Source organism: Myodes glareolus, chromosome 9, assembly GCF_982192425.1.
Source record: "Myodes glareolus chromosome 9, mMyoGla1.1, whole genome shotgun sequence".
NCBI lineage: Eukaryota > Metazoa > Chordata > Mammalia > Rodentia > Cricetidae > Myodes > Myodes glareolus.
In genome coordinates this window covers 90,715,717-90,739,151 of record NC_142034.1, presented here as the reverse complement: position 1 = coordinate 90,739,151, position 23,435 = coordinate 90,715,717, and the positions used below count along the sequence as shown (strand labels likewise).

The 23,435-nt window shown below is 40.5% G+C and overlaps 1 protein-coding gene and 1 pseudogene across 3 annotated transcripts in view; both read right to left on the bottom strand.

Moving 5' to 3' along the window:
• Positions 1-23,435, bottom strand: part of Ranbp17 (RAN binding protein 17) — a 328,128-nt gene that overhangs the window by 40,186 nt on the left and 264,507 nt on the right. For all 3 annotated transcript variants that reach the window (XM_085694844.2, XM_085694845.2, XM_085694846.2), the window contains 2 exons: positions 10,482-10,696; positions 8,919-9,057 (listed from right to left, as the gene is read on the bottom strand). In XM_085694844.2, coding sequence (XP_085550970.1) covers positions 8,919-9,057; positions 10,482-10,696 — 354 coding nt within the window. The remainder of the gene's footprint in view (positions 1-8,918; positions 9,058-10,481; positions 10,697-23,435) is intronic.
• LOC146892872 (matrin-3 pseudogene) lies at positions 755-3,826 on the bottom strand (annotated as a pseudogene).

The following is a 23,435-nucleotide window of genomic DNA, read 5'->3' as shown; positions in this document are numbered from 1 at the left end:
GTTGAGCCATCTCTCCAGCCCGCTAAACTGTTTTTAAAATGCAGAAATGTAAAATCACATTCTGAAAATATAGAGATGGTTGATACACTTCAAAAATTGAATGTTGCTTATACCAGAGATGTATGACAGCTACAGGATTCAAGTGACAAGCAATAGGTTCTCAAGAAATTAATACTGGTCAAAGAGAACGGGAATATTTTTACATTTCACTGAAATAACATTCGACTACTAGAGTACGAAACCTAGCAGGAACTCAGGGGGAAAAATTACAAATCTAAGGCCAATTACTTAATTTCTTATCATCTACACAGCATGACATTAAAGAAAACGGCACCTGCACTCAAATTGCCAATCTCACATGCATGAAGTTCTCTAAAAAGGAAACACAACCAAAACAGCTTCCAAAGTCAAACGAAGTCTGCAAGGCTCAGATTAAAATGTGGAATGTTTCAGATGAAAAGTAATAAGAAATACAATTGGTTTTGTTCTTTATTGAGTGGAATCAAAAGTTGACATTTCTTTGAAGCTACGAACTACTAAATTCCATTTTTCTGAATGGTTCTATGTTATCTTTCTCTTATTGGTGCAAGTTGTTTTCCGTAAGTTTACAACAGTCAATCTCTACGAAGTACTTTTGTCTGTGGCCATTCTGAATAAACAAAAATTTTTCCATTATGTTAACCGTATGTGTACTTTCTGTTATAACACTTAAACACACGAACAGACGTCTATTATTTTTCCACTAAAGCAAAAGAGTACAATAGTTTTCTAACTATCAGTATTGTGTTTAAAAAAGGTTAACATTAAAATCAAAGAACCATTGTTTTCTTGTGAAAAAATTAAGCTTCTTGTACATCTTAAGTTTCTTTCTTCTGTCTCCATTCTTCTGCCAATTTATTCAGAAACTTCTTTAATTTTGGATAATGAGGAAGGCTGCAGCAATGAGTATTCTTTGCAACTTCTTCATTTGTATAAAAGAGTGAACACAGCTTACAGTAAAACCCTGTTTTACGGACCACATAGTCTGTACCAACAGGAACATTAGGTTGATACGGTCCAATTCTATGCTCATCTGGAATTGCATAGTCCTCCTTGTTCTTGTCATTCTGGCCATCTGCATTCTCACTTGTATCTTTGTTTGGATCATCAGCATTCTCAGCAGATTCAGAACCTGGTTCTCTATTTTCCTCATTTTTAATCTCATTCTCCAATGCAGCTTCATTTTCTTGATCAAGATCCTCCATCTTGTCCACCTTTTAAAGTTTTTTCTTGGATGCTGCTGAAGCACTTGCATCCTTTCTCACAGCTTTATCTGAAGGCTCCTTTTCCCCATCAGATGATCCAACCCCTAAATTAGCAAGACTGTCTCACCGCACACCGAACCACCACTTTCTAGGAGAGCTGCAGCTTCTTCCTCATCCACAGCAGCTCCATTGATTTGTTGACTCCACTCCTTATTAGAATGAACTGGCAAATCACATATGAGCACAGATGGGGATAACCCTGCGGTAAGAGTCCATGGAAGTCCTCACTATTGCTACTCGGAGGAGCGCCCCTCTTTTTCTCAGAGAGATCTCTCTTGTAAGGGGCCAGGATCACATCCCATTCTTTCATACTCACTGTCAAATTTATGATAGTTATGCGAGGTCTCACCAAAAAAAGAATCATTCCTACACCTTTCTCCATCTCTTAATTTGTCATCTTCATAATCCATTCTGTCATAATAACCAGATTCTTGAGAATGACTCCATGGTCATAATCAAGCACTGGGTTGAGACTAGAACCACGACCATCAAAACTATCTCTTCTAAAGTGCCTTTTTTCTTCCCAATCATCCCTAGGTACTCTGTATGGTGGTGCCCGTGTAGCAGATCTGACATCACTACCATAACTCAATGTAGGGCCTTCTTCAGTTTTCCTCCTTTTAAGCTGTAGAAGGATTTGGGCAAGTTCTCAGGAGTAATTTTGTACTCTGGATAATGACTCAGTTCATCTAAGTCTCTAGCAGACAGACCAAAGCTGGTCAAAATATTACTGGCCTGGTCTGCATTACTGTCGCGGTCTCCATGGTGCTGAGAAGACAAAGGGAGTGGACTTCTACTTCCAATGTTAGATATAGACTGCAAATTATGGGAAGAAGTCCTAGCAGAAGACAGTGCGCTATGAGCTCCTTGTTGATTCAGTGAAGAACTCATTCCAAGATTCATTAAACTAGCAAGGCGTGCAGTACCCTGGTCCATCTATTCAAGAGATGCTGGCATACTTAAAGACTGGGTAGCTGTGACATGCCTGCAATCCCAGCTACTCAGAGGCAAGGGCAGAAAGAATGTAAATTCAAGGCCAGAATGGATTATACACTGTTGTCTGAAAAAACAACTAACCAAACAAGAGACCAACCAAAAACCCCCTTTACTGATCTAAACCCAACCAATTAAATAAGTATAGGCTTCAATCTAAACAAAAAGATGGAATAAAAAGACAAATAAAAACAAAGATTGGGTAGGAAAACACACATGAAGATTGCAAACTCAGACCCAAAATGTACAGGTAGTTATACTAAACCCCTGAAACTCTATTTCTATATAAAGGGCAGAAAAAATCAGCGCTGACACACAGGCCCAATCCCCGCTTTCTGCTGTACACTGGAGAAAGCCTAGTTCCCAGAGACTGTGAACATGTCAGGATCCACAGTGGGGAACTAAGGCTGCTATTATCCAAGTGAGACCCAGTGTAAACCTAAGTGTCCTTAGAACTGGTCAGTCAGAAGACTTCTTTGTACAATTCTGAGAGATAAAATGCTGCTGCCTTTGATGGTGGAGACAATGGGCCACAAACTAGGGACTATAGACATCTGTAGCTCTCAAGACACGAATCCTTGCTGACATCCTGATTTTAACTCGAACTTATGCCAGACATGTAATTTCTAAAACTGTAAGGGAATACACTATGTTTTAAGGTATCAAGTTTCTGATAGTTATAGCAGAAATAAGAAATGTGTACACTCTAGGAATAATCAATTTTAAATAATAAAGGCATTTTTATAACATAATAAAAGAATGCTAGGGTGGTGAGGTGGCTCAGTGGGTAAAGGTACTTATGCCAAGCTTGATGACCTAAGTTTGATCCCTAGGACCTCCACAGTGGAAGGAGAAGAACTGATCCTTGAATCTTGTCTTCTGACCTCCACAGAAATACGAAGGTACACGCACCTTATCCCCAAATAAATATATGGCATAAGAAAGCTCAAGATATCATCAGACAGAACTTTCAGAGAAAAAAACATTACAACAAATCATGAGGGTCATTTTGTGATAATAAAAAAGGTAAATTCAAAGGACTACTGTAATTTCAAATACTTATGCACCTGACAGGAACTCTGAAATATTTAGTATACATATTGATAAGGACTGAACAGGACAAAGCTATAACTGTAGTCAGACTGTAATAGTTTTCTCTTGCTAATTCTCAGAACAAGTATATAGAAGAAATTATACAACCAAACAGTACGAATATAGATTATTGGAATGCCATCAACCAATAAGACCTGACACTTAGAAATGCTCTCTCTTCGCAACAATGAAACACAAACTCATTACGAGTACCTGTGTAAAGTTCATGACAGTTTGTACCATTACAGTCCTAATGAATTTAAAGGGCTAAAAACTGAACTGCTGGGCCCACGTGGGGGTGCACTCCTTTATCCCAGCCCGCAAGGCAGAGGCAGGTGGGTCTCCGAGGCCAGTCTGGTCTACAGACAGGGCTACACAGAGAAACCCTGTCTCAACAAAAACAAACAGACTACACCCAATTACAGAGTGAAGAACATCTTCGCATACTTGAAAACTAACCACTTATTGTCCAAATGAAAATCAGCAGAACAATAAAGACAGTTTTGAGGTCATACTCATGTCTATATCCACAGATCTGAACTGTTCTTAACTTTGGTTAAAGAATCTTTTCTGTCATGGGAGTGGTTAATGCAGAGGTCAAAACTGATCAAAGTGCTGAGAATAAAAGACTGGGTGCTTCTCCCTAACTGGGACCTCTGTATCCAGTCCTCAATCCCCAAGAGCCAAGGAACATCTGAGAAGAGAGGGCAGGAAGAAGGAAGAGCTGGAAGATACAGAGGAGCCTTGTGAAATGCTGTCTCCTGGATAAGACATGGCCAACAGACTCATGAACTGTGGCTACCTGCACAAGAATAAAACAGCCAAAACTCAAGCAAAGACTGGAGTGAGACTTCTAATGAGCTATTGGCAGCTGATGGCTGCTGGGGCAGACAGAGAGGTTATTCTTTTGGCAGAGTCCAAGCTCTAGTAGATGGCTCCCACCAGTGAGCATGTGGGCAGGCAGCACGGATTGGCTTAGGCCTCACTCAGCAGAGTAAGAAAAAGAGGACATCAAGTTGTGAGGGGACAGGTTGGGTGGGGTTTGAGCAAAGGTGTGGGTGAGTAGGGAGTGGACACAGAAATATACTGTATATACATGCTATGAGATCCTCAAAGAATAAATAAAATATTATTAACCTTTAACGCCAGCATTTGGAAGGCAGAGGCAGGCGATCTCCTTGAGTTTGAAGTCAGCTTGGTCTACAGAAGGTGTTCTAGGACAGCCAAGGCTACACAGAGAAACCCTATTTCAATTTTTTTTTTAAAAAATTGAAAAACAGAAAATCAGAACTCATTTAATCTTCGAGATATGCTCATAGTAGTGCTGATGTAGTATATGTACACATTACAAAAGAAGGTCTAAAGGTCTAAGATCAATGAGCTATATGTTCATCTGAAAACAAGAATAGGAAAGAGAATGCAAAGTGAATTGAAGAAAATAAAAGATTGTGCTTAGTAAAATAAAAATCAGAAAAATCAATAAAATGAAAGCTTTGCAAACAAAACTGGTAACTATAGCTAGAATGATGAGGAGAGAAAAGAAGAGAGGGCGCAATGACCAGCATTAGGGTATCACTGTAGAGACTACAGACACAGCAACGAGCAGGCAGATATTACAGACAGACCAACAGGCAGGCTATCACAGACAGGCACTACGGACGGATACACCGGATAGCAGTGATACTATGAACAATCTTATGGCAATGATGTAAGAGGAACTTAAGATAAAAAGGGCAAATTCTAAAGACAATAGCAACTAAATGCTCTGATGATATTAGATAACTGGAACAGCCACAGAAGAAATTTAGTTTGTGATTGAAAACTTCCCAAAGAAAAATCTAAGTGAGAGAGCTGAATTAGAGAATTCTAGTCAACATTAAACAAACCCTGTTCAAGTCTATGCAAACCTGAGACAGCAGAAGAAGGAATACTTTTGAGCTCATATTATGCAGGCACAAGACAAAGACTAACAAATGGCAGGGTTATGAAAACAGAACAGTATGTAAGAACTATAGGAGTATATATTAATTTAGAGGAATACACCAATATCTGATACAAATAAAGGTGTAAAAATCTGTATCAAAATCCCATCACCCTGAATCCAGGAAAGCAGGGTTGGTTTAATCTCTGAGCATGATCATCAATATTAATGCAATATATTAGCATTAAAACACCCTGTATAGTCTTACTAGTATTGTTTTATTACTTTGGTAAAGTCCATGACCAAAAGCAACTTGGAAGGAAAGGTTTGTTATCTTTCAAGTCTCAGGCTACACTCGGTCACTGAAGAATGTCAGGGCAGGAACTAAAATAGAGACCATAGAAGGGATGCTGATCACTGGCTTGCTCTCCAGCTCACATTTAGCTATCTTTCTTCTACCTTTTAGGACCACCTACATGGGCTACACTACCTACATGGGTTGGGCCCTCCCTGGGCCCTCCCATACCAATCACTAATCAAGAAAACATCCTATCGGCTTGCTCACAGGCCGATCTGATGGAGGTGTTTTCTCAGTTGTGGCTCTGTCTTCTCAGATGGCACTAGATTATGTCAAACTGAGGAGAAACTAAATAGCACAAGTATATAGAAAAATATTTGATAAAGTCAATTCAATATTATTCATGACAATAATATCAGAACATTTATTCTTTAAAGACTCCTAATTATTAGGATAAGGAGGACCTGGAACTTTCTATATGGCTGGAGCAAAATGCTTTAGTCACATTGGGAAACTGTTCAAATTTCCTAGACAGGATAACAGCATCGAATGAGAAACCTAACATCATATGACTGCTGAGTCTCAGTGCTTCCTCCATCCTGAAGATGACAAATGGTATTTGGTAGAATCATCTCTATTCAACACTGTTTTCCCTAACCCCAGCCTAACCCACTACTGTTTTATAGGTTCTAGCTAGTATATAAGATAAATTAAAGCTTCAGCTGATATAGCTACATAGAAAATTTAAGAAATCTATGATAAATTAGCACAATTAGTAAGTTTAGAAAGGTCAACACATTAAAAAACCATTTCTATTAGGTAGCAAAGAAAGGAAATTTAAGAATACCATTTAAGAGGCACAAAACCTGTAATATTTGGTTATAAATCAAACAAAATATATACAAAACTCAGAGTCAAAGCTCTAATTAAGGAAGACATTAGTGAGAAGAAGAATGGGGGAAAATTTTCCAGAATTGGTCTTGAAAATAGCTAATATGCCTGTCATCTCCAAAAGGAACTGCAGGATTCAATTCAGTCCTAAGCAAAATTCCCCTGGTCTTTTGTTATGGTGGGGGTGGGGAAACACAAGAAACTGACAGGTTAATTCTAAAATGTCTATGAAAAGGCAAAGAATTCATGTTATAGTAATTTTTAAGAGAAAAATATTAAAGAACTATATCACAGCATTTAAGACCAAGTATGGAATTAGAAGATGTAGTTAGTAAAAGGTAAGTAAGTAAAAGATGAAAGGTTCTAGAAAAATCAAATACTTATGTTTTAAAAAGAATTTATGTTTGATTTCTAGAACATAGGTAACAGTTAAATTGAAATGCGTCATAGATTTAAACAGGAGGGACAAACTGCTGATACTTTAGGAAGAAAATGGGAAATCTTTATGGCTGTAGGCTAAAGAAGTATTGGATTTTCTCAAAATAGAAACTTTTCCTTTTCAGATGATATTGTTAGGAAGACACAAAGAAATGTCATGGTCTGAAATTATCTGCAAAACATATCTGATTAGGAATCTGTATTCAAACCCAAGGTGGTGGCATACACCTTTAATCCCAACACTCAGGAGATGAAGGCAGGCAGGTCTCTGAGTTTGAGGCCAGCCTTGTCTATAAATTCTACAAAAGTTCCAGGACAGCCAGAGCTGTTACAGAGAAACCCTGCTTGCCATCAACAACCACAAACAAACAAACAAACAAACAAACAAAATCTGTATCCAAGCGGAGTGGTGGGGTGCACATGCATTTAATTCCAGCATCTGGAGGCAGAGGCAGGCGGATCTCTGTGAGTTCAATGCCAGCCTGGTCTACAGAGCGAGTTCCAGGATATCAAGGCTACACAGAGAAACTTTGTCTTGAAAAACCAAAGAATCTGTATCCAGAATATATAACAGCTTACAAATCACCAACAACACAAACCAAAGTTAAACAAAATGAAGCAAAAAAAAAAAAAAACCAGTGTAAAAGATATGAACAAACACATCACCAAGAAAATGTAGGTTACTGTTTGTATCTCGTGGCTCTGTTCCCAGCTGCTGGTGGATTGAAAGGTGACTGGCTGGATCATGAGGGTGCAAACTTCATCAATGGGTTGGTTAGTCACTGATGAGTTCATACCAAGTACAATAACAGGGGGTAGGGGATGGTTGAAGCAAGTAGGCTACTGAGGCATGTCTCTCAAGTATGTCATCTGACTTCAAATCTGCTTTCTTGCTCTCTCTGCTCCTTGCTCACCATGAGGTTAGAAACTTTGCTCTGTCAATTGCATCCTGCCATAATCTTTAGCCTTGCCTTAGGCCTAAAATGAGGAGAATAAAGGACTACAAACTAAAATATCTGAAATCGTGAACCAAAATATTAACCCATCTTTCTGTATGTTGACTTTTCTCAAGTATTTTTGTCACAGCATAGAATAAAGCACAACACAAGATAAAACAAATAAGCATGGTAATATCCTCAGAGTATACATTGGTAATATGGAAATTAAAGCCACAAAGATTATACGTCATAGACACTGACAGCTCAGCCTGAGAAGAATCACTGCAAGTGTAAGGATGGGGAACAGCTGAAACCTTTCTACACTGTTGGGGTGAAACTCTATAGCCACGTCGGGAAACAGCATCTCGGCACAGTAACTGACAGACATAGCCCAGAAATCCTACTCTAGGTATCTATCCGAGGGAAATACAAAGAATTTCACAGACAGACTTGTGAATGCTCATAGTGACTTTGTGCACACAGTCAAGAAATGAAAGCAATCCTAACTTCCATCAGAAGATCTGTGCACACACCAAGTGTGGTGATCTTTGTGATGCAGTAACACCTGGCAAAGGGAAGGAGTAATGAACTGATTTAAAAAACATAATTATTAAAGGCATTATGTTAAATGAAAGAAATAAGACACAAATAATTTCTAGCTTTAAGCGTTCATTTATATGAAAATCTAGAAAGATAGTTTCCTTGGAGCAGGGCTAAGGGCGGGAAACAGGTCTGATGAGGACGTGCTGGGGGGTCCTGACGCAAACACCACGCACTGCTGTGACCATCATTGTGTATGAATCTGTTAGAACTTTTTGGGCTTTGGTGGTATTTAAACTATATCTCAAAACTGATAAAAAATTAACAAAATATTAAACGTACATTTTCCCATTTGCAAGTAATAGCTGTAAAACCATCTTTCAGTTGGGCTGACAACATTTCTTTTCTCTTCATTGTACAAAAATCTCAGTGAACAAGCACATACATCAGGAGAATGAAGTCAAGTCCTTTCTGTGGAGAACAGTGTTTTTCACGATCCTTACCAAGAGTGGTGAGTCCCTCTGAGAGAGATGTGAGAACGTACAGGAGCACAGGGGGCTCCAAGTTGGTGACGAAGCTCATGTGGTCCTGGGTGAGACATTCCAGGAGGGGATAGTAAGACTGGCTCAGTTTCCGATATTGCTATATAAAGAGATAGAGTAAATGTAAGCCACGTGGATATGGCATCTCAGTCTGCTATATTTGTACAAGGCCAACCCATTTAGTTAAATTATCAGTTGATAAATGTTTATTATTTATCACATTCTAAAGACCAGAGGCAAGTGTATGAGAAAATGCCTGGGAAATCTCAAATGCAACACAAACCAGCATCACGGTGTAACACCCATGGCAAATATAACCTAGAGTGGCACAGCATCCAGTGAGGTCCAACACCTCTCAGCACGCTGATTCAAGATGTAGCTTTCTGACCCCCACTCCAGACTCAGTAAAGAGTTCTGAAGCATGGTCTTGAAATCAGCCTTTCTCCTCACAGCGTCACAAACACAGTCTGATGTACATTCAGGCTGGAGAAGTACTGACGGTTTGCCTGGAGTGCAATCAGCTTTCTTGGTGGAGCACAATGGCGGTGAAAAGTCCCTTCAGTGAGGCTGCTTTGTAATTTCTGTCACACAGATTCCGTGCTCATGGATCACTTTGCTTTACCGTAAGGAGGCGTCACACCCTGGCATGAGGTGTGCTGTGCACTGGTCCACTGTAAGATGGGAACACTTACACTGGGAACACTTCTCCCATAAGCTCTCCAGATCATTTATGGAACTTCTGGGAGCAGGTGGGAAAGTCTCGGTTAACCCAATGCTGAATTTGGCTATTTTAACAAGTACTTACAGAAAATACATCAAGCACACAGTGGCTCCTGTATAAATTGGCTGAAATGTTTTAAAGAAAATCTGTTTATGACACAAGTCCGAAGTATAGAAATTTGCATTTCCAGCAAGCATCCCAGACGTTTCTGAAACGTTCCAAAGTCTAAAGATCACTGACATCTACCACAGAAGCTAAATGTCATAAGTATAAAAGGGGCTTCAATGCACTCATTGAAAAAGTGCGGCCTAGAGAATTAGCAAGGTGACTAACACAGGGTAAATAACCAAAGGAATAACAGTCCATATATCAGGTAGCTCAACATGCAGCTTACCGCTGTCTGCCATACCCAAATTTTAATACAAAGGAAGGTCAAACAGGAAGAAGCTAAAAGGTAGGACGGATGGAAGGGAAAATTCTGCATCCAATCATGTATTTCCTTTTGTGAATAATAAATATAGCTGAAAGCAATTCACTGACATTCCTAAGTCTATTTTCATATGAAGAGGCTACAATGCTTTGGATGACAAGTGGTTAGAAGTGACAGCTGAGACGTTTCAGCCTGTGTGTTGATTCTACAGATAAGCACTAGGGCTGTCCAGGTTTACTAAGTCTGGAGCAAGCATGCTATCTTGAAACATAGAATGTGGTGGTATTTGGATTCCCCAGCTTTGTAACAATTCTAGGTTGGGGTGCTGGTACTCCAGTTTCCCATGAAGACCCCCAGGGCACAGCAGGCTTACCAGCAAGTCACTGTGGGACACTGACAGCAGCATTTTCACGAAGGCCTGGAGTACATTGTCAAAATGATTGTCCCCATACAACTTGAAGACGCCAAAGCTGACATAATTTCCACACAAGGCAGATTTGAGAGCTGAATAGCAGATGGATATGCCCTTGAGTTTCATTGGATAAATCTGATCTTTTGAGAGACTCCCAAGAGACAGGATCTGATTTCCTGTTGTGGGGTAAAAGCAGAAAGAAAGTAATAAGGAGATGTAATTCAAAGCTGTTGCAAGACACAGCGATCATCTTCACTTTGCAGTTACTGTTAACTTTCCCCTAGCATGTCCTCCAAACTGAATCACCCATTGTACAAAAAATAAATATACAAGATCATTTACTTGGGAGGAATGAAGAGCAGAAGGAAAAAAATCAGTCAAGGCTACTATGGAAAGTCAGTGTTTTTATTTGGATGGCGATCACACTGATGTATATATATATATATGTATATGTATATATATGCATAGACATGAAGAAAACCATGAGACACACACTCTTCAGATTAGTTTGTCTACTTTAATGCAAATGAATTGTTAGCCCTTAAATAAAAGTTTTAACTAAAAAAAGAAAGGATAAGGGTGGTAAGGTATCACAGTGGTTAAGGACACCTGCTGCCTAGCCTGATGGCCTGAAATCCATCTCTGCATGGTGGAGGAAGGAGACTAGATTGCCTTTGACTTTCACACATGCTTTGTGGCTCATGTGCACACATGAATACACACACACAGAAATGCATAATAAATACATAAATGTTAAGAAAAAAGAGAAAAACAGAGTTATATATATATAATATATGTATTATATATATATTTAAAAAAAGAGATAGGATAAAATTACAAGTTAAGCAAATCCCAGCACTAGCTGAGAAGATAGAGCATTTGAGAGCTTCTGGGAAAGGGAGTGTCAGTTTTCTTCACTGTGAAAAGCCCTAGTAGGCCAACCACATGCCAGTTCAGGTCCTGTTCTGGAGAGCGCCTAGCAACAAAAGCTGTATTCAAAGAAGAAGAAATCTCAACTTGAGTGTGAAGAGATGGGAGGGTGGTAATGGGAGTTGAGGGGCTGAATATGTTCAAAATATACTATATGAAATTCTCCAAGAATTATTACAAATATTACTAAAATTCACCAGCTAAGTCAGAAAAAAGAAATGCTAAAATGTAAATGATTCTAAACTCTGGGTGAAGTTTTAATTTCCTATGTGAATTTATTTAATCTTGAGTTACTTTATTTCTAGGAGCCTCATAGATTTGGAATTAGATGTAACATAGAAATTACTGGCACAGAACCTGGAAACAACCTAGATGCCCCTCAACTGAAGAATGGATAAAGAAAATGTGATACATTTATACAATGGAGTATTACTCAGCGGTAAAAAATAATGCCATCTTGAAAATTGCAGGCAAATGGATGGGACTAGATAAAAACATCCCGAGTGAGGTAACTCAGACCCAGAAAGACAAACACAGTAGGTACTCACTCATAAGTGTATATCCGACATAAAACAAAGGATAACCAGTTTACAGTCCACAACCCCAAAGAAGGCAGGAAACAAGGAGAACCCTAAGAGAGACATACATGGATCCCTGCCCCTCCCCGGAAGGGGAAGTACACAAGATCTCCTTAGTAAATTGGCAGCGTGGGGGGTGGGTGGAGGGTGGTAGGGGAGCGGAGAGGAGAACATGAGGGATTGGGAAGGTCAAATTGGGACAGGGAGAGCAAGGAAAGAGATACTTTGAAAAAGGGAGCCATTATGGGGTTAGTAAGAAACCAGGCACTAGGGAAATTCCCAGGAACCCACAAGGATGACCCTAGCTAAGAATTTAAGCAATAGTGGAGAGGGTATCTTAATCCTTCCCTAGTAAACAGATTGATGACGACCTTAATTGTCATCATAGAACCTTCATCCAGTGACTGATGGAAGCAGATGCAGAGATCCACAGCTAAGCACTGGGTCAAACTCAGTCATAGAAAGGGAGGAGTGATATTATGAGAAAAGGGATCAAGACCATGATGGGGAAACCAATAGAAAAAGCTGACCTGAGCTAGTGGGAGCTCACTGACCCCACTATGGCTGGGGAACCTGTATAAGACAGAACTAGGCCCTCTGAATGTGGGTGGCAGTTGTGTGGCTTGGGCAGTCTGTGGGGCCACTAGCAGTGGTATCAGTATTTAGTGTGTGAACTGGCTCTTTAGAGCCCATTCTCTAAGGAGGGATACTTTGCTTAGCCTAGATGCAGTGGGTAGGGCCTTGGTCCTGCTTCAAGTGATGTGAGAGACTTTGTTGACTCCTCATGGGAGGCTTCCCACTCTCTGAGGAGTGAATGGGGGGGGGTAGAGAGAAGGTGGGGGGAGTGGGAGAGCGAGAGGGAGCTGGAACTCGGATTGGTATATATAATAAGATTGTTTTAAAAATAAAAAAAGAGATTACTGGCATTATACAAAATAATTGTGGTTTCTTATTTTTTTTTTTTAGGTCTTTGAAGATCTTGAGATGATTAGTTTAAAATCTCTACCAAAGTTCTAGGCTGCAATGGCTAACGTTGGTTGTCAATTTGACCATATCTGAAATCAACTAAAACCCAAGCAGTCGGGCATACCGGTGATGGATTTTCTAGATTGGATCATTTAAGGTGGAAGACCTGCCCTAAGTCTGGGTCATATCTCCTAGTCTCAGCATAAAGGGACATGGAAGAAGAAAGTCTTTGCTTTCTCCGGTGGCCTGCCTGCTACCACTCACGTGAGTAAGTTCATTTACCCCTAACTGGGACAGACTTTCACTGGTATTAGAACCTCCATCTTCAAGGCTCCAACACAGACTGAGCACCAGCAGCTCTCTGGTCCAGATTAGAAGAGTGGAGACATCTATCTAGTCTTGTGGACAGAGTCCTGACAAACCCACTGTAAACTAGTCGCTGTTGGACTAGTCTGGAAACCATTCTAATAAATCCCTTTTAATTTATATTATTCTATCAGTTCTGTTCCTTACTTTTATTTATTTTTTGAGATAGGGTGTATGTCCTGAAACTCACTATATAGACTGGGCTGGTCTCAAACCCAGAGATCCACCTACTTCTGCTCCCTGTACGTGGGAGTAAAGCATGGGCTACCATGTTCTGTCTGTTGAGACAGGGTCTCTCTATGCAGAACTTGGTATGTTAGTATGTCACCGAGGTTGGCTGGCCTTGAACTCAGGGAGATTCACTTGTCTCTGCTTTCCAAAGCATGTGCACCATGCCCTACAGTTTTGTTCCTTTAGAGAACCCTGACTAATACATATGCTAGTCATGTACAAGACAAAGAACTGTTTACATAATTAATATTTCAGTACTACTTAGTATTTATAATCAACGATTTCTGTGTCTGAAATGTGTTCTGAAAGTGTGCAGCTAAGCACTATCCAGGAATTCTTTAAACAACAGATATGTTTGTGGGTAAAAGTGGCCCTAAGAGCAATCGGTGAGCTCAAGGAGGTAGAAGAGGAACAACTGCTAGGCTTTCTGAAGTGGTGAGAGCCATGGTATAGACCTATTGCGAGGCTCCACTTGGTCTTCCTCCCTCCCTCCCTCCCTCCCTCCCTCCCTCCCTCTCTCCCTTCCTTTTGTTTTTGCTCATAACCACCAACTCTGCTAAGGACCTCAAGCCTGCCACCAGTTGCCTGGCAGAGGCAACAGTTTTTCACACCACATCATCAGTTTCTTCTCACACCTCACCTCTTTAGACCCTGCTTCAGCTTCATAGTGCCTAATGTTTACACTTTCTTAATGGTCCGACATGCTCACACACGCCATTATTTCAAGACGGCTAGTCAGTGGTCTTCCCACCCTTGACCTATCCATGGGTGTATAAGATATACTACCTAAAATTATTCTAAATTTTAATACATTTTAAATCAATTTAAACTAAATTAGAATACACTTTTAGAATTTTTTTTTGTTCTGAAAACTTTAAGTTTTAAAGATGAAAGGGGAAAAACAAAAGTTCTATTCTAAAAATATCATAGTGTTGTCCTTCCTTCCTTCCTTCCTTCCTTCCTTCCTTCCTTCCTTCCTTCCTTCCTTCTTTCCTTTTGGTTTTTTGAGACAGGGTTTCTCTGTGGCTTTGGAGTCTGTCCTGGAACTAGCTCTTGTAGACCAGGCTGGTTTTGAACTCAGAGAGATCCGTCTGCCTCTGCCTCCCACATGCTGGGATTAAGGATGTGCGCCACTAGTGCCCAGCAGTGTTCCTTTCCTTTAACTTCTAACTCTCCTCACTTCAGTCTCTGCATCCTGGGACCACAGGTCTGTTCACTTCCACATTCAATTTAAGAGATGCTGAAGATCAAATCCTGGACTTTGAGCATCCTAGGTAAGCACTCTGCCAGCTCACACGTGATAGGTGTATCATAGTAATCACATGTGTACTTAGAGATTAAAAAGGACCAATAGTTCTAGTATAGCATAAAATACAACTAGTCAGGGAAAAGTTTCCCCTTCTGGATCTGTTGCTAAAATACTGCCATTGCTTTGTTACGTGGTTGAACATCCATGTGATTTGTTTATAATTGAGACATCTGAGAAACAAAAGCTTTGTCTGGAAAGCTGAAGTCTACCTTGGAAGGTACTCAGTAACACATCCTCATTCTAACTTACCTTGAACACAGAGGCCTTATCTCCATGAAGATGGAATACAATATGACAGTATTTATCTAACAGCTACTATCTGTGAGGTGCTGGGATAAACACACGAACACAAACAATTTCTGCTCTGTAGTTCACTGTGGCTGGGTGAAGAGATCTGTGATTAACTCCATAAAATGTGACAAATACAACCAGAGCAGTGAGTAACAGGGCTATGGCAACAGAAGAAACAAACTTTGTTTAGGTAGAAGACAGTAGGAAAGGCTTCATAGAACAGGCTATGCTCGAAGGGCCAATTGCAGTATCCCAGAGAGCCTTGGAAGATGTGATATGTTTTAGGTAGATTAAGTGCAAAAGCTCATAGGGAGTAGCACTATTAGGAGGTGTGGCTATGTTGAAGGAAGTGCGTCACTGTGGGGTGGGCTTTGAGGTCTCCTTTACTCAAGCTTCATTCAACTTCACTTCCTGTTGCCTACAAGGCAAGATGTAGGACTCTCAGTTACTTTTCCATGGTGTCTCTTCACAGCGACAAAAACCCTAACTAAGACAGTAGGGTAATTTTCTCAAAGAAATATAAATTAAGGTCATATCGTCACTCTTCCTTTTCTGAAAAAGAACACTATAGACAGATGATGGAAAGAATTAGAGTAATTCTGGAGGCAAGAAAGGGCTCACATATTGTGTTTGCTAGGGGGCAGAGACAAAGGAAAGAAACTCGAGGGCTTATTTTATACTGCCATCTTTAGACAAGAAGTAAAGAGCTATGTGTATTTCTTGGCCACCTGGGTCAGTCTGCGAAGCCTTCCCCACTCTCCTCTTCCCTCAGCAGAACTGGTCTCTTCCACTTTCCTAACATCTCCATGCACTTTGCAGCAAAGGCTTAGCAGACAGCCTAGACACTTTGATGGACAGTTCTGAATGTAATGCACTAGATTATCTACCATCCAGGTTATTCCGGATCCTAATCTTTTCTGCTAGGCTAAAATTACAATGTTGGCACACTTGCCTTTTGGACTACGTCAAACACATCTGAATTAATTCATTAATTTACTATTATGGCTTTACAAAAGCATGATTAGTATGTCTGGGTTAGGAAACTACCTCATGTTACACAAGTATCCTAGCATTCTATGGTTGCTATTAAAGACTATGAAAGAGAAGGCTTGCTAAGCCATTATTTTTTCACTGAATTTAGCTCTCTCCAGGTTGTATTACTCAGTAATATTTTTCAAAATTGGAGACTGTGCCTTGAAAAGTCTAAAAGTCTCACAAGTAGACTCACCTTACTATACATATTCTGTGTGTGTACATAATTCTGTCTCTCAGATATTGTTTATACCTTGCCTGCTATTCCCCAAACCTGTATAGTTCCAGTCCTTTCAACCCTTTGTTCCCTGCACTTCCTCCTAAGAGGGATCCACACCACAGCACTACAGTGGTGAGAGGCAATGGCTGTCGAGTGGGCAGCCATAGACGCCAGTAACAGTTGATTCTTTGCCACTATTGCAGTAGCACCAAAGGAAGGAGACTTATCTTTATAGAAGGACTTTCCAAGCCTAGAAACAAAGCAAAACCCCCTAACTACACTGTCTCATTGACAGCATCTGTCTTACTTAGCAGTAGGGGCAAAGCCCCTGTCCTAACACAGCACCTGGATATGGCTGATGTCAAAGTTCTATAGGGCCTCAGGAAAAGAGAATCCACAAACTGAAAGGCTAGCTCACCTAAAAGCTTACTATCTGGTTATTTGGGCACATTATTAACTGCTGTAAGTCACTGTTTCCTTATCAATAAGATGAAGATAATAATACTTAGAAATTCCAAGGCTCTTATGTAGAGTAAAGGAGACAGCATATGCAATGCACTTATACCAACAGTAAGTGGGACAGTGTCCAATATATGCAATGTATGATATCACAGTTTACTTGCTCTCTGTCCAAGAGCCCAGAGGAACTTCGGTCTGGGAGAGAAAAGGCAGAGTTAGATATGCACGATACAGGAAATGTTACTTCCCACTAATCCCTTCCATTTACATAATTCATGGTAAAGCCCATGCTGTATCATTTGCCTGTTCTCTGGTCCTTCACTACACAATCAGCTGGAAGGGTTTACAGCTTATCTGTCTGCTCATGTCCTACTAGTTCTTTGTGCCAGGGTTGGGAGTAGAGTGTGGAGTGGGGCAATGGTGGGTTTAAGGAAGACACAAGGAGTAAGTAAGATATATCACACTAATACCATTTATCAGTATGCACAACCTTGCTTCCTGCCTTAGAAAACAATCCAGTACATTGATTCATCTTTTCTTTTTCTCCTTTCATCTTTATAGCAAATTTAATATTTAGCAGACAGCTCTACAAGTTGAAGTCTTTCCTAGTGGCTTGGATGAACAATGAGAAGAGAGCATGCAATCAGATGATGGAGCAGAAGAGCTGTGGGAAGAGAACTTCAGGATGCTCATTTCCAGTGCTCAGATCACAGGACCCACTCTTGCCTCTGCAGACCAGCCAGCATCCCCAGACAGAAGAGGGCTGCAGGGGAATTAACATGTGAAGGCTGGAAAGGGAATATAATTTTTCCCTTCCAAATTACAAGAGGGGAATGTAGCATTGTTAAGGATATGGAAAATTAAGCAAATTGTTAGGATCTTAAAATTACTACAGTGATTTTTAGAGAGGACTGCTAATGTCTAGTAAAAATATATGATCTGGGAAGACATCCTGAATTCTAAACTTTCACTGTCGTCCTTCTGCAGGCACCTGAACTCACGCTGCTGCACACTCCTTAGCAAGTCAGTCCCCCGGCTAATTCAATCAATCCTACTCTTCTGTGCTTCTTTCCCTCCTGTGAGGTCATTTCTTTTTTGCTATTAGATCATTACAATTGTATAAAACATGCTAAGATTTATTTCATTTCAAAAGAAAAGCAACACAAAGTTAGAATTTGCTCCTTTTGCAACCAAACTCCTTACAAAATAATGGCAGTGTCTTCACCTCTTCTCATCTCACCGATGAGCTCTGGACACTGGCGCTGACCTCCCGTAGTCAGTGAGGGTGCAAGCACTCTCTGTGCAGATCCTTCCTCTTTGCCTTCCCTCCTACACTAGGCTAATCCCCAAGTTTCCTATATTTATTACACCCCCTTCTCCTGCCTCCACCAGCTACCTTACTGAGTTCTGTAACTTTAAACGCCTCACCCACACTCATTTCTCTAGTCTGGAACTACCTTCCAGACTCCAGATTCACACGCCATATTTACATTCAGCATCTGTACTTGGATGACACCAACATTTCAAACTCAGTCATTGTGGAGCTACTGAGCTAGTCCACCTGCTTCAGCTTCTGCATCTCAGCAGCAGCTCCCTTGTTCCTGATGATTTGCTACATCCCCTTATCTATGTTCTTTCCATACACTGTTTCTCCACCCAACTGACACAGCTGATTCGCCCCAGCTTCAGAATCTAACTTTGCTCCACCATTTCTCACTACCATCACCTTAGTGCTTGCATTGCCACAATAGCCTTCGTTCACCTCCTGCGTGCAGTTTTATTTTCTATCATAATAAGGCGGCCAGCGGACTGTCATTCCTCTGTTCAAAATGTTATACAGGACTGGGCATGGTGGTGTATGCCTTTAATACCAGCACTTTGAGTTTGCGGTCAGTTTTCTCTACACAGTGAGTTCTAGAGATACAAAGTAAGACCCTATCTCAAAAATAAAAAACAAAAAACCTAAACCCTAAAACAACAAAATGAAAACCAAAACAACAAAAAAACAACCAACTAAACCAAAGCACCAAACAACAACAACAATAACAACAACAACAACAACAACATCTGACCCATTCTTCAGGCCCTTGTAGCTGGGAGCTAAACTTCAGCAGAACGGGGCAGGCCTTCGGGGCTCATCTCTCACCACTCCTCTGCTGGCGCATTCTGCTCTGCTCTGGCTATTGACCTCCTTTGTAGCTCCTCAGACATGTCTGATACATTCCTGCCTCAGGACCCTGAGTCTACTTCCTTCATTCTGGAACACTCTTCCCTAAGGCACCCTCCTGATTAGCTCTTCTTTACAGGAATACCAGTTAAACATCATCTTTCCAGCTTGGCCTACTTCTTGCACTCTAGTAATGTAACAAGATATTTTACACACACACACACACACACACACACACACACACACACACACACACACACACACACACACACACAAAGTTTTTTGAGACAGGGTTTCTCTGTAGCTTTGGAGCCTGTTCTGGAACTAGCTCTTGTAGACCCGGCTGGTCTCGAACTTACAGAGATCCATCTGCCTCTGCCTCCCTGGTGCTGGGATTAAAGGTGTGTGCCACTATCAGACCTGGCCCAAAGATATATATTTAAAAGAGCAGTTCTAGGATTTCACAGAGGTCAACAGAAAGATACAAAGTTTGTCATACATTCCATGTCCCCGACATGGGCATCTCTTCTCTCAGCTTTAAGATTCCCCACTAGAGGAATACAATTGCACGCTCTGACGAACCCATAGCACCCATGGCATACCACCGTCATTCAAAGCTCATGGTTACCGGTTACTCTACCATTACTTTGTTTGCTCACAGCCGGGTAGAATATAGCTAGGCAGGAAATCTAAGCAGAGAGACAGGGAGAAAGAAGGTGGAATCAGGGGGACACCAGTAGCTGCTGTGGAAACAAGATGTGAGGTAATAAACCACGAGTTTCATGGTAAAATGTAGAATAAAAGAAATGGATTAAGTTGTAAAAGCTACTTAATAATAAGCCTGAGCTAACAGGTCAAACAGTTTGTAATTAATATTATGACTCAGAGTGGTGGGACAGAGAGAAACCTCTAGTTACAAGAGCACACAATGGAGAAAGGACAGTCGCCAACAAGTGGCTTACTACAAGCAAAAACAACACCCAGGGGAGGGAAAGTAAGGAGTAAGGGAGTAGAGAGACAGAAACAATAACAGACATGTGCACACACACATCCTGTACTCACAGCTTATACAAAGACCAAGTCAAAGGGATAAAAGACCTAAATTCAGAGATGAAACTGCTATTCCTAGCGGACAATATGGACACTGGCTTTCTCACAGAATTTTTGGGTGTCACTCCAAAAGCTTCGGCCATAAAAGCAAAAACAAACGGGACTGACTACATTAATCTAAAAAGTTTCTGCACAGTTAAGAAAGTGAAAAGGTGGCTTCCATAGTGAAAAACACCTGCAAGCCTGTGCCTGATAAGGAGTCAATAGTCAAGATACCCTAAGAACTCATGGAACTCCACCATGGAAAATCACTCTGATAGAAAACAGTCAACAGCATCAGGAAAAGATGTTCAGCATCATCAATCACAGAAGACAGGAAACTCAAATCCACTGTCAGAAACTGTCTTATACCTTCTAGGATGGTGCTTCACCAAAATATTAAGAGATGACAACTTCTGGCAGAGATGGAGAAGACAGAGAACCCTTGTATAGTGTTGGCACAGCCATCAAGAAAATCAGGATAAGGTTTCTGATGAAATCAAATACAGACTTACCATATGCTAATAACATCTACAGGCATGGGCATGCTCAATAGTCAGGGTAGTACAATGAAAATGTTGATGGACAGATGAAGAGAGGAGCACACACACACACACACACACACACACACACACACACACACACACACACACACTACATCATTCAGTCCTAAAGAGCCCAAGATCTTGCCTTATATCATAGGCTGGAGAGTCTGGAGGGTAATGTATTCTGTTAAGTGAAACAAGCCAAACATAGAAAGAAGAATCCTGCATGACCCAGCTTGCAGGTGGAATAAAAACAGTAACAACTGTATTTGTGTTTCATGCAAAATGAGTAGGTCTTAGCTACTCCTGCCATGTAAGCACATAGGAAACAATAGGGTTAACATGTTGATTTGCTTCTTCTATATAGAAACATTTCCTATTGTCTGTAGCCATCACATAACATTATGTTACATTCCTTAAACATACCCAATCAAGTTTGTTTTAAAAGGGCAAAGTTGGAGCTGGTGAGATGATTTAGGGAATGTCTGCTGCCTGATGACCTGAGTTTAATTCCTGGACCTCATACAGTGGAAGAGAAACAAGTCCTGAAAGTTGTTCTTTGACCTCCACAGACAGACAGACAGACAAACACACAGAATGGTATATTTGCATACACATCCATAAACAATAGAAATAGGTAAGTTACTTTCACTTGAGACTCTAGCAATTTTGAGATTGGCAGTTTTCCTGTTACATATCTATTTCTTTTCTTAATTAAAAGTTTTTTCTTTAAAAATTTTATTAGTTTTAGGTCTGGGTTACCTGATTCAGGAAAGTGTTTTCTATTTCCATCCATTTGCCTGCAAAATTCAAGATGTCATTGTTTTTTTTACCGCTGAATAATACTCTAATGTGTATATATTCCACACTTTCTTTATCCATTCTTCCATTGAGGGGCACCTAGGTTGTTTCCAGGTTCTGGCTATACAAATAAAGCTGCTATGAACATAGTTGAACAAAATGCTTTTGTAGTATGATAGGGCATCTCTTGGGTATATTCCCAAGAGTGGTATTGCTGGATCCTGTGGTAGGTTGATCCCGAATTTCCTGAGAAACCGCCACACTGATTTCCAAAGTGGTTGCACAAGTTTGCATTCCCACCAGCAATGGCTATCATTGGTGTTTTTGATTCTAGCCATTCAAAGTTGTTTTGATTTGCATTTCCCTGATTGCTAAGGAGGTTGAGCATGACCTTAAGTGTCTTTTGGCCATTTGAACTTCTTCTGTTGAGAATTCTCTGCTCAATTCAGCGTCCCATTTTTTAATTGGGTTAATTAGCATTTTAAAGTCCAGTTTCTTGAGTTCTTTATATATTTTGGAGATCAGACCTTTGTCTGTTGCGGGGTTGGTGAAGATCTTCTCCCAATTAATAGGTTGCCGTTTTGTCTTAATGACAGTGTCCTTTGCTTTACAGAAGCTTCTCAGTTTCAGGAGGTCCCATTTATTAAGTGTTGCTCTTGTTGTTTGTGCTACTGGGGTTCTACCTAGGAAGTGGTCTCCTGTGCACATGTCTTGTTGACTACTTCCCACTTTCTCTTCTATCAGGTTCAGTGTGGTCAGATTAATACTGAGGTCTTTAATCCATTTGGACTTGAGTTTTGTGCATGGTGATAGATATGGATCTATTTTCTTTCTTCTATAGGTTGACATCCAGTTAAAGCCAGCACCATTTGTTAAAGATGCTTTCTTTCTTCCATTGTATAGATTTAGCTCCTTTGTCGAAAATCAGGTGTTCATAGGTTTGTGGATTAATATCTGGGTCTTCGATTTGATTCCATTGGCCAACATCTCTATTTTTGTGCCAATACCAAGCTGTTTTCATTATTGTAATTCTGTAATAGAGTTTGAAGTCAGGGATGGTAATGCCTCCAGAAGTACAGGATGATTTTGGCTATCCTGGGTTTTTTGTTTTTCCATATAAAGTTGATTATTGTTCTCTCAAGGTCTGTGAAGAATTTTGTTGGGATTTTGATGGGGATTACATTGAATCTATAGATTGCTTTTGGTAGAATTACCATTTTTTACTATGTTGATCCTCCCAATCCAAGAGCATGGGAGATCCTTCCATTTTCTGGTATCCTCTTCAATTTCTTTCTTCAAAGACTTAAAGTTCTTGTCAAATAGATCTTTCACTTCCTTGGTTAGAGTTACCCCAAGATACTTTATGCTATTTGTGGCTATCGTGAAAGGTGATGTTTCTCTGATTTCCCTCTCTGTATCTTTGTTCTTTGTGTATAGAAGGGCAACTGATTTTTTGGAGTTGATCTTGTATCCTGCCACATTACTAAAGGTGTTTATCAGCTGTAGGAGTTCTTTGGTAGAGTTTTTGGGGTCAGGACACGAGGGGTGCGCCCACCCACTGAGACAGCGGGGCTGATCTAATGGGAGCTCACCAAGGCCAGCTGGACTGGGACTGATGGAACATGTGATCAAACCGAACTCTCTGAATGTGGCTGACAATGAGGGCTGACTGAGAAGCCAAGGACAATGGCACTGGGTTTTGATTCTACTGCATGAACTGGCTTTGTGGGAGCCTAGTCTGTTTGGAAGCTCACCTTCCTAGACCTGGATGGAGGGGGGATGACCTTGGACTTCCTACAGGGCATGGAGCCCTGACTGCTCTTAGGACTGGAGAGATAGGGGGAGGGGGAGAGTGGGGAGGAGGAAGGAAATGGGAGGATATGAGGAGGTGGAAATTTTTAATAAAAAAAATTTTATTAGTTTTTTCAAAA